This window comes from Hippichthys cyanospilos, chromosome 15 (genome assembly GCF_059441005.1).
Source record: "Hippichthys cyanospilos isolate Australia breed blue-spotted pipefish chromosome 15, RoL_Hcya_1.0, whole genome shotgun sequence".
Classification (NCBI taxonomy): Eukaryota; Metazoa; Chordata; class Actinopteri; order Syngnathiformes; family Syngnathidae; genus Hippichthys; species Hippichthys cyanospilos.
In genome coordinates this window covers 8,192,805-8,205,336 of record NC_142383.1, presented here as the reverse complement: position 1 = coordinate 8,205,336, position 12,532 = coordinate 8,192,805, and the positions used below count along the sequence as shown (strand labels likewise).

Here is a 12,532-nt window from a genome sequence, read left to right as displayed (position 1 = left end):
AACATTACAAAAAAAATAAAAAAATAAAGTATATTTGTATAGCCCTGAACCACCGAAGTCTCAAAGGGCTTCACATGTGAATAGAGGTGATCAATATTGCTTTTAAAGTTGTAAAACCTTCACTACTTCCTGATAGGGGGAAACACAAACGTTTAACTTGAAACATAAAATAATAAAAAATATTGATATTCCGTAGTGATGTCTTGACAAAAGCCAAACTTTTAGCTTCAGAGGTTTGTAAACTTATTTTCTGATGACGTTGCGCAATCTGATTGGTCGAGGTATAAAAAGGGGTCAATGGACGCTTTCTGGTTGCGGACCACATCACAACCACCGCACCGCCGAGGTTATACACTTGTCGAGTTTCCAGAGACGATTTGTCCATCATTCAACATTACGTTGTTGGTCTCAAGGAAAACACGGTAAAAAAGATGCATAAAGTAGCTTCGCGTCGCTACGCTCCACTGAACGCCCTGACTAAATTCCACACAGCTGGAGGTAAGTTACCATAGAAACCCTCAGTTTCCCCCTCTAATCTTATTATAACTTTGACTTTTCACGCTATCAATGAATTATCTCACCTGATAAACGATGCTATTTTTGCGACGTTTAGCACTTTTACTGTCTTGCATTTCGTTGCGAGCTAAACTACGAGTGGTATCACAGCAATGAACTTGACTCACTTAACATTACAACAAGCAGTAATGTAACAGTTTTAGAGAACAATTCGTCAAGAGCAGGCGTCTCCAAACTCGGTCCTCGAGGGCCGCTGTCCTGCATGTTTTCCATGTTTCTTTCCCTGACACACCTGATTCAAATGATCGGCAAGCTCATCAGAAGATGATCCTGATCATTTGAATCAAGTGTGTCTGGAAAAGAAACCAAGAGAAAAACCTGATTCAAATGATCAGGTCATCAGCGAGCTCAGCAGAAGCCTGATGATGATCCTGATCATTTGAATCAGGTGTTTTGGGGAAAGAAACTTGGAAAAACCCCTGATTCCAATGATCAGGTCATCAACGAGCTCAGCAGAAGCCTGATGATGATGATCCTGATCATTTGAATCAGGTGTGTCGGGGAAAGAAACATGGAAAACATGCAGGACAGCGGCCCTCGAGGACAGAGTTTGAAGACCCCTGGTTGAGAGAGGTGCCGAGTTGTTTTTAAATGCATCTTCCAGTCAAAGATTAATCCCAAATTTTGCAAAATAACAAAATAGTTACATTATGTGTATTTATAAACAGCCATGCTATTTTCCTAACACGCAACCTGAAACCCCATAGATGACCTAACAAATAGCTTAGTCACAAATTCACAATATTATAGGCTAACTTCCCTTTCGGCAACATAGCCATACAATGGATACTGATCACCGTACGGATCAGAATTTGCTTGTCTACCATGTTTGGAGGTAAAGATCAAGAGGACATTTGGCTTGAAATGGAACTGTGGCATGTTTTTGTCCCCACCCCAACCAACCACACACACACACGCACTTTTGTGTTTTTAAACACACCATATCTGCCTCCAAACTCTTAATGAATCTCAAAAGTGTTTGATTTTACTTGTCTAGTTGCATCTTTTTTTCTGAGGGGGGGGGAAAAAAGGCTTCTTGATCACATGAAAAATAGAAAGTAAACATATGCGTCCAAATGCATAGACTAGGGAGTAAAAATATAAAGTCATCAGAAAATTAATACTCAAAGTACACATAAAAAATTATGTGAAGTAGCAAAGTACTACTCTGCATTAGATGCATGTGTGACTAACCAGAGAAAGCTGATGTTGTTTTTGACTATGTAAGCTATTAAACCCACCAAGCAGCTACTGTGTAACTTTAACTATTAACATTGAACCAAAACATTTTTATGTAGTCTTAAATTTTGAATGAAAAATGTCATTGAGCTTGATTCTTTCACAGGGCAGTCTCATCAGAAAACCGCCTCTGAGGACCTGCTAGAGATGCCTCCATGCGACTTCAAACCAAAAGAATACGAGGTGATGACAAGCATGTCACAGTGAGCCTGAGCTCATTCCATCTCACCGCGTTTTGAGAGCTAATTTTCTATGTCTAAATTTGCATTTTGTGTGTCTACTCTGTATATTCCTTCACCTTTGGAAGAAATAAGTTTGGTTTCACGATAGAAATATGGAAAATATTGCCACAAAAGTTGATATGCAATGGTAAAATGACTCTTGGTTTTGTCTGTTCAGGGGATGTCCAAAGAGCGTATGATGGAGATCCGCCGGACATACTGCCATCCTATGACAATGAAGGTGACCTACTACAAGAAACCGGTGTTCGTTCATCAGGGTCACATGCAGTGGTTGTGGGACGTAGACGGGAGGCGCTATCTGGATTTCTTTGCAGGCGTGGCCACAGTCAGCGTAGGCCACTGCCATCCGTAAGCTGACATTTTTTTCCCCTCTTCACACTTTTGTTGTCTTTATGGTGATACCGACCTATTTGTGGCATGCAGAAAAGTGACGGCGGCCGCAGAACAGCAGCTGAGAACGCTGGTGCACACAACCAACATATACGCTTATCCTACTATTCACGAATATTGTGAAAAACTAGCATCTACCTTGCCTGATCCTCTCAAGGTACGTCAAACATTTCTTTGTAAAATCAGAATAACCACTAGAATGGTTTCAGTCAAGTGCAGGCCTTCACTAAGTGAACAGACCTGAACTCTTCCATCTAAATGTTTTAATTAAGGGCTACTGGCTCAACCTGTATTTGTTGCCAGATTGTTGCAATGGAAAAGTTAAAACACTCTTACTCAATCCATCTTTCTGCACCCCATCTTTGTTGATAAACAGTCACAATATTGTAGGAATGTAATTGATGTGACAAGAATAAAGTAATCAATTTGAGAAACTACAAAATGTTAGGAGAAAAAAGCCCTAGTGTTCCCAGAATAATTATCTTCAGAGAAAACAAACAGCAAGCTGAATAAATGTCCACTCAGTTGGAGTAATGTCAAGATCTGATGATTTGTGTAAACAAAACATTTTTTTTTTCCACATGTGGCAAATGTACTGTGATTTGCTGGAAATCAGCCAGTCAGGTTTTGAGACAGTAATCCTAACAAACCAACTATCTACTACAACTCACTGATCAATAGCAATAATTTATTGCTTTACACATTTGCCTTTTCCCCATCCAGGTAATATATCTGACCAATAGCGGTTCGGAAGCCAATGACCTAGCCACATGTATGGCCCGGCTGTATACTGGCAACTTTGACATCATCTCTTTGAGGTAGTATCTACTTTCTTATTAAATCTTCACCGGAACCTAGTGAAGTGGTCTTTGAGCTTAACAAATCAGCCATTAATTTTTCTGAATTGCTAATGTATGTTTTCATGGCTAATGGATGCTCTTGCGCAGCTTCTTCTCAGTGCTATGACGTTGATGTATCAACTTTCAAAGAGCTATGTCATTTAAATATGAGTTCTGTTTGAGTTGTGGCTTGGTGAGCAGCACGGTAGGCTCTATCTATCAAAAAAATGTTTTAAAAATCACGACTAGTTAAAGAATAGAAAAGTTAAATGAACAAAAGTAGTTGTGATGTATTTGGCAGCAAGTCTGTTAGAGATGCATTGTTGTCACACGATTTCTTGTAGCTCCGAGCTTGCTGCAGTGACTGTAAAGTTAGGACTATAAGCCGCAACTTTTTCTCAAGATTTGAGCCCTGCAGCTTAGTCCAATGTGGCTTATCTGTAGTTTTTTTTTTTTTTTTTTTTTTTTTTCCCCCCCCTTTTGCTAGCCTCCTAGAAGCAGTCCACTGGTAAAACAAATGTGTGTGTCATTTTGTGGAACTATGATATAGAGATGAAAAAATGTGAATCAACGGCTGTATTAAAACGAGTTTTAAAAGTATCGTATTAAAAAATTATGTATCAAATGAGTAAGATCTTGGATATAAGTTTATGTAATTTGATATACTGTGTATGTATAATAAAATTGATGTGCAAGGTGTTTATTTGACACAGTTGCTGTAAGCGGGCATATTGAGAAAATATTCAATTTATTGCAAATTTAAATTTAAAAAGGTATAAATTCCATATACGATCTGTGTAAATATCCGATGTTTTAACCTGAGGATTGTCGTCAGATTTGGCTTATCCGTCAAAATTTACCTAGAATTGTAAACCTAGTAGCTTTTTTTAAAGTTAACAAGAATAAAGGCAATATAAATACTTTCAACAAATTTGAACTTTTAAGCCTAATTAACTTTTTTCTGTTCCTTGAGGCCATCTGCGCCCACCCCACCATTTGAGGAGGATTGGTTTAAATAGATTGCAGCCGAAGTACATCATTTTGAATGTTGAATTGCATTTTCACTCGCAGGGGATCGTATCACGGAGGGAGCCCACAATCCATGGGTCTGACTTCACAACAAGTGTACAAGTATCCTATTGCCACTGGCTTAGGCTGCACAAACGTGAGTGAAAACCATTATTTTTGTTCTACAATGTTATAGTATTAGGGCCTCATTGAAAAGAGCAGCAATTAAGCAGCACAATTTTATTTTTTTTGGCTGTTACCAGAGCCATGTGCAACAGTCATTTTCAGGCAACAGCAAGTCACAAAATAGCCCTCCATGAATTAAAAGAAAAAAAAAAGGTGTCTTCAGACTAGCTATCTTATGGAATGTTAATATTGTAAAGAGGCTTTGGTTGACTTCAAGGTTACGTGGGTTGATTGAGCTTTATAAGAATATAGTTGTGAGAAATAAGTCACATGGTTTGTCCTAAAATATGGACTTTATTGCACCTCCATTCATGATTTATTTCATTCTTGCAACTCTGATTCATACCCGTGGTTCGTAATCTTGTATCAATATGGTACACCATGTGAACTACTACCCCCGTAGCTGCCGTAAAATATTTTTGGATAGGGGAGAGGGAAAAAAAAGTGCTCTGATTTAACCCTTTAAGCACCAAAGTAGCAATAATACACTAATATTTACAGTACCCCTTTATCACTAACCATTTTCAACCTTTTGAATTAGTGATACTGATACTTGCAGCAAAATGTTAAAATTCCACTCCCTCACATACCTCTGGATTACAAATACTCGCCATTTGAGAACCACTGATGTTTTAATATACAGTATTCTGAGCATTTGCTTAACACAATTACAATTTGTGGAAAGACTGCTTTTTTTTTTTTTTTTATAAACTTTGCATTTCCTTCTGTTTTGCCACTTGACTCACACATGAAAATGTGCAATACACACTGTGGACCCTGGTGCTTTGCTTTCTGCCCTAAAAACCAAACAGACCATGTGCCCTGATGTGTTCAGAGGTCCCTGGGGGGGAAGCCACTGCAGGGATTCTCCTGTGCAGACGACTAGAGAATGTAACTGTGCCCAAGGTATACATTGCGTTCATACTAGGCTTGTTTTAAGATTACATGAGCAATGTATCCCCTTAATCAAGCCTAAGTAACGTTTACCATTTTTTGAACCACTGCATTATTAAGGTCGATTTGAGTAGTTTGCTCCAATCAAATGCCGTCTTAACAATCTGCGTAAAGGTTATTTTTGTCACTGCAACTGGACAACACAAGAGACGCTCAAGGTCTATGTCAATCATTAACTGCATTTTCAGAAACAGTACAATACCTGTAAGTCTTGGCTGTATTCCACAGGCTGCTGCGTTGCAAATGAACACTATATTGAACAACTTAAAGAGACGTTTGTCACCAGCACCCCAAGTCAAATAGCTGGTTTCTTCGCTGAGCCTATTCAGGTGTGATAGACCAGGTTGAAGAAGTCAAAACAGAAATACTCACAAAAGAAAAGTCTTGTTTAGTGACTTCGAATGAATGAATTAACATGAGCCGTTTGTTTTTGCAGGGAGTTGGTGGTGCGGTGCAGTACCCTAAAAACTTCCTGAAGGAGGCATACAAACTTGTGAGAGAGAAAGGCGGTGTCTGCATTGCTGATGAGGTTTAAAAATATTTTTTTTTGTCAAACTGAGTGCCATCACTCATAGGTTTTAATGTATGACAATATATTTGCATGACAGCTTTTTAATCAACCATTCCTAATGCAAGTCTTAATCTTTTTAATGCATTATCCATTGCTTAACAAGTTCTTGAAGCAAACAAAAACCACCTACATACGCCCCCCCCCCCCCCATTGTTCAAAGTCCTTCTTTGCATTTAAAAAAAAAAAAAAAAATCCTTCAAGTATGGTGGCTTGGTGGTGCAGTGGTTAGCACATCTGCCTCACAGTTCAGGGACCTGAGTTCAAATCCACCCCACTCCGGCCTGTGTGGAGTTTGCATGTTCTGCCCAAGCCCGCGTAGCTGCACTCCGGTGAATCGGACATACTAAATTGTCCCTAGGTGTGATTGGATGTGTGACCGGTTGTTCGTCTGTGTGCCCTGCAATTGGCTGGCAGCCAGGGTGTACCCCACCTCCTGCCCGAAATCAGCTGGGATAGGCACCAGCAAGCCTGTGACCCTTGAGGATAAGTTGCTCTAGAAAATGAATGCATGCAGAAACGATTTTAGGTATTTAAGTACTAAACCAGATATGTTAGATAATTCAGTTCTAATGAAATTTCTGTAGTTTATTAATGGACCTAGATCAAGATAGTTTTACACTTTCCACAATTAAATATAGGCATATAACTATTAAGCGTGTTGGCCAAATGTGGGTTTTATGGTACCGACATTTCTAACCAGGAAGTAAAAAAAACTAAGGTCGTTTAGTGTGAATCGATATTGTAACGTGATTAAAAGCTCAAAAGTTGGCTTCTTATGATAGGGGCCCATTTAAGTAATAAAGCAATTGGTTATTCTTGGTACTGGAGTACCAATCAGTTACTTTAGATACTAAAATTAAATAATTATTTTAGGTAATCGAAGGAATTGATTATTTTAGTTGTTGATGCAATACCGTACAGACGAGATTAAAAGAGCCACTACCTTCGCTGACGTCAGTCCCTCTGCGAGAGAGCGCCTCAACATAGTGGTCAGAAAATTTTTGGGAAGCAAAAATCATCCATGAGAGAGGGGCCTAAGATATGTCGGCCATCTAGTGGTGTAAACTGCTGTCACAACTTAAAATCGCTACTCTACAATAAACAATTTTTATTTTTGAAACTTGCCTGACCGCCCATCCCTGACCTAAGTGTTGTTGCTGATCACCTTCAGTCAAACATGGGGCCAGTAAACATTTGCGTTGACTAATCAGTTCCAGATTCCTTATCTGAAAAGATAAGCAAAGTTCCACTAAATTATGGCGGACAAACGAGTCTCAACTTCATGGTCTAACTACAAATAATTCTCACAGCACATTGTGTCTCAATGTGTTTATAGGTACAGACGGGATTTGGCCGAACAGGGACCCACTTCTGGGGATTCCAAGGTCACAACGTTCTACCCGATATAGTGACCATGGCCAAGGGCATCGGGAACGGCTTCCCAATGGGAGCGGTGGTTACAACACGGGGTGAGATGACACTCTATATCACCGGTGTCAAAGTCAAGGCCCGGGGGCCAGATCTGGCCCGCCACCTCACTTTTTGTGGCCCTTGATGCTGATTTGACTTCAGGTTTCTGACTAAAATACCAAAATTGCAAGTTGTTTTTAACTTTTAAAAATTTGGGGGGAAGAAAAACATTTTCTTACTCTCCAAATCTCTTTTAAACAGTTTTTGCTGGCTTCTGATATCAAATCTTGATAAATGCGTGATCAACACACTTAAAATGTATTTGAATTCAGTCATTCCGGCCCTCTGACAGAAACTATCGCTACAATGCGGCCCAAAATAAAAATTTGTTTGACACCACTGCTCTATATGCACTTTTAGTAGCCTCAGTGGCCACAGCATTAGCCCTAGCGTCCATGCCTTTTTCCACACTGTGCTCGCTCATTGCCAGTGCGTCCATATAGAAGAGAATAAAATAGAATGCCTTTATTGACAGTGTATAGTTGGTATACAAAGAAACGAAGCGCTGCTCTAATTGGTGCATAAATGAATACAAACCATAAATAAAAACTTTTATATAATAAAAAAGCATAGTTTCACACAATGCAGTTGTTGTTTTCAGTGTGTTCTTGTTTTGCTTTTAGTCAGTTGATGGCTCTGAGTCAGTTTGCCCAGCATTTTTGAACGCTATATTATGAAATGCTGCAGTAGCAACAGAAAGAAAATGAAAATGGTAGCTTTTAACACTAGTTTAGACAAAAAGCACTCAGTAACTCTGATTTTTAAGAAGGGGGGTGGGGTTAGCTGTGTAACATGAAGGGATTGGCGCTTTCTTTTCTAATGGCTACTTGGGGGCTTTAAGAATTTGTAAGCTACAGTTCAAGGAAGACCACTTAAAATTATACATTTCAAGCTGAACATGGAACATTGGAGATGTTTTTTTAAAACCCCCATGGTTCGAGGTAGCCAGAACTCAAGATGTTTTGTGCTGCTAAGCAACGCTCCATTCAGGCGGTAACTGCTTCATACCGCTCACAAAGAGAATGATTTAATTGAGTCCCAGATTGTATTTTCGCCCTACTTCATTTACTGTAGTCTAACCACATTGTCAGGAAAGCTCAAGTATCAAAATGTTCAGGTTATTCGGAATGTTAGGGAACTTTTTTTTTTTTTTTCATTCCAAAAGTCTCACATTTCCATTTCTCATTTTATAATTTTACTAAATCCTTAACCCATACAAAACGTTTCAACTTAAAGGTCCAGGTCATTCTGGCCACTAGCACTTTATGTATTCTGTTTGCTATTTTGCTATATGTTAGTAAATCAATTGCTTGCACGTTATCATTTGATCAGTTCTTACCAAAATGAGTTCCCAAAACGAGGCAAAATCCCTATCAATTCGCCTTGTTGATTCTTCTTTTTTGCTATTAAGTCATAATCTTGTAAAGCTTGAGGCGCATCCAAGTGAGTCAAAGAGCAATGATTCGATCACAAGCTAGAGTAATGCCTCTTAAATAACTTGCTTATCTGCATATACTGCATATATAAAAATATTTATCATTCATCAAAATGTTGTAATGCTTTATCTGTTTCATGCCCAAAAGTCACAGATACACAAGTAAAAACATCAATGACTTCTAGAAGGCATTCAGGAACTAGCTAGCCACACATAAAATTAGGTTAAAAAAAAATTGAGATGGAAATAATGAATGCAAAAACTTACTGTAAGTAAATGACTATACTGTAATTAAATTATTTTCCGGTACGTTAATACTGCAAATAATGAACTGATGCTAAAGCAAACATTCTTACAACTCAAACTGAAGTCATACTTGTGCACCGTGAAGGGCCAAGTGTTGTGCCTGAAAACATTGATAAAAACTAATTTGCTAAAACCATTCAATGGCAACAATTGAATTTAAGACTCTACAGCTGACCACTGATTTTTGCATGAAATGGGAAATATTGGCTTGTTGTGTATGTTGTAAATATTGCCTTGTGTAACAGTTGTCATTTGGACGTGCTTGCAGAGATTGCAGAAAGGTTTGCACAGGGAGTTCATTTCAACACCTTTGGAGGAAACCCATTGGCTTGTGCCATCGCCTCTTCTGTCATCGACGTAAGAATTGCATCCTATTTGGAACAGTGAAAAGGCCATTTCACCCAATATGTCTTTGCCCGTCCAAAGAGTTATTTTTTTTTTTTAAACTATGCTCAAACCTTAACCTTGAGTTAAGCATAGAATTAGATAGCTTAAATAAAGCTACTAAGCATTTATGCTGAAGTATTAACACTAAACACATTACAACTACAAAACAAAAATAAAACCTTGATTCATAGAAAATCAAAAAGCTTTTGGCCTCATCTGCAGTGGATCTGAATGTGACTTGTGTTATTTTAACTGAGTGCCATTGGCAAGAATTCTCATCTTTTAAAATAGTAACAATAATACAAATCTCGTTAAATACATTTTTTTATGGAGGGTAGCTGACACCCTTGACTAATGCTAACCTAATACAAGCCAATTGAGCACAGTAGTCATAACTGTGGCCATTAGATAGCAGTGTTGCCACACATACAATATAGCTGTTATCTGCATGCAATTCTAAGTAAGAAATAGAAATTTATCTTTCATATGATATCCCCCATGTTTACTTAGACATAGCACACAATATTCTGTTGGCCTTAAAATATGAGTGAAAATGCTAACTATACTGGCCCTCTAGAGGTTTCCTTTCCCGGTAACGCTTGGCACAGAGTTAAATTTTGCAAAATTATGTGTAGAGCACTTTCCAAATTAGAAAAACGCTTAACATATACACGGCCATTTTGTTTGCCAGACTATCAAAGAAGAAGGAAGGCAGCAGAACAGTCATGAGGTGGGAACCCACTTGATGACGGAACTCGCCAAGCTCAGAGACAAGTATGACATCATTGGGGATGTCCGTGGCAAAGGGCTGCAGATCGGTGTGGAAATGGTTCGAGACAAGGTAGGTAGCAGCTTTGTCATTTTTATTTGCACCCTCTTTCTGACTTTTGAAGTTGTATCAGAGCAGAAAGGAGGCCAGACACACCATAGTTTACAGTATGTAATTTTTGTTGTTGTTTTTTCTCCATAACCCAAAGGCTGAATGGGAGTTGAAGTGATTGGCTATAACTACATTTATCATCTTGCCTAAATTGGAAGTTGCAGACATCAACAGCATTTAGCCACGCTCACCTGTGAGCAATTGCAATTAGCATTCATTGGCTAGCGATTACAATATGGCCAACAAACACTTACTACCATTTTTCACACATACATGGTAACATTGTCCTTAACGTAAAGTTGATGCCCGACCTGCCTGGCCCTGAAATTGACTGCCAAAAAGTCCACATGGAACCTGGTGATGCAAATTTTGTTAACTTACCCTACTTGGTTGACATTTTTTCCTAGCCCTACCTACATTTTGTTTAACCAACCCTTACACCAGGGGTCGCAAAGTCCAGTCCTAGAGGGCTGCAATCCTGCGTGTTTTTGCTTCTGCTTCTGTCATTAACTCACCTGAATCAAATTATTAGCTCATCAACAAGCTCTGCAGGAGCTTAAAAATTTGAATCTGGTGTGTTTAAGAGTAGTATGGAAAACATGCAGGTTTGTGGCCCTCGGGGACTGGAGTTTGAGACCCCTGCCTTACACAAAGTAGGGAAGACTAAAGTGTACCAGGAATATTTTTTGACAATGTATTATCTATTTTTTAATTGTGAAAAATACTGAAATTGAAGTATTCAGGGAAAAACTATTTCTCCTGCAGGTTTTTTCTGATCATTTTTGCCATTAAACTCAAATCTTCAACAATATATTTAGCGAGCAGTTGCTAAGAGCTTTTAAAGTGCATCGGTCCTTCAAGTGTTACCATGGATACAACCAAGCACACGTAGGTGACTATACTCCAGTTTGTGCTTATGTTCATTTCTTTTTGCAAAGGGGAAAAAAAAACAAACTCGTTATTAAACCACAAAAAGCATCTAGGCATAAGAGCAACCACCACCACATACACCGAAAACAAAACAATTTCTACATGGACTACTTAAAGAATCCTCATGTATAGCCACTTATCTTGTTCCCTCAGGCCAGCAGAGTGCCATTACCTCCTCAGGACATGGCCGCCATCTTTGAGGACATCAAGGACATGGGCGTCCTCATTGGGAAGGCAGGACTTTATGGACAGGTAAAGTAACAGCTTGTATATTGGTTTTGAGATTAGTCTAGATTTGATTTGGCAACATTTGTGCCATGTCTTTCATAGATACGGTTAAAATGCATACTTAAAATATGTGGTCTAGTAATAATAAAGTGCATTGAGCAGTTCATGTATAATTGTTTCAATTCCGAAACATTGTTTTAATTGTATTTATTCAACCCTATGGTTGTTAGTTTCTGAGTAATATTTATGGGTCAACGTGACCCGCTCTGACTTGTCTTTACTTTGGTTGTTTATTTGATATTTCATATGAAGAATTAGTAACTAAGGTAATATAATTTGCAAATACAGTAGCTCATTCATTTTTTTTTTATTTTTATTTTTTTTATGAGTGCTGCTATTTTGATTACCAACAGTTTAAATGGCCAATTGAGGCTTTTGTATTCACCATTGAGATCATGTAATTGCTCTTTATACCGGTCTAGGTGAATTTCAAAATACACTTTGAAATGAGCTACAATGTAAGGGAAATGTCATCAATGTGGTGTTTTGACGCAACTACGTGGAATAATTTTTACTCTTCAGATCTTCCGCATCAAACCACCCATGTGCATCACTATGGCGGACGCAGCTTTCTTCCTCTCTGTTTTTGACAAGTCCATCCAACGCTTTCTGGAGAGAAGATGAGCACAGCCAATGACAAAGTACCAACAGTCTGCTTTCTTACGGTGTATGTGATCTGTTTTTGTATAACCATGACAACTTAAGGCAAAAAAACTGAAATCGATTTCTTACTAAAAATCGTTAATTATACGCATGTTATCGAATAGTAATTTTGTATTGATGTGTTGCTTCATGTAAATACAATTAAAAATAATAAAAAAATAAAAAATT

At 38.4% G+C, this 12,532-nt stretch overlaps 1 protein-coding gene across 1 annotated transcript; it reads left to right on the top strand.

The window, feature by feature from the left end:
* Positions 1–301: 301 nt before the first annotated feature.
* On the top strand, positions 302–12,517 carry agxt2 (alanine--glyoxylate aminotransferase 2). Its single transcript, XM_088435067.1, has 14 exons — positions 302–498; positions 1,922–1,998; positions 2,215–2,405; positions 2,481–2,604; positions 3,171–3,265; positions 4,358–4,451; positions 5,293–5,386; positions 5,663–5,763; positions 5,871–5,963; positions 7,342–7,474; positions 9,485–9,573; positions 10,295–10,444; positions 11,567–11,665; positions 12,224–12,517. Exons 1-14 carry the CDS (start codon positions 432–434, stop codon positions 12,323–12,325), a joined length of 1,509 nt encoding a protein of 502 aa, XP_088291193.1. The 5' UTR covers positions 302–431; the 3' UTR covers positions 12,326–12,517.
* Positions 12,518–12,532: the final 15 nt, after the last annotated feature.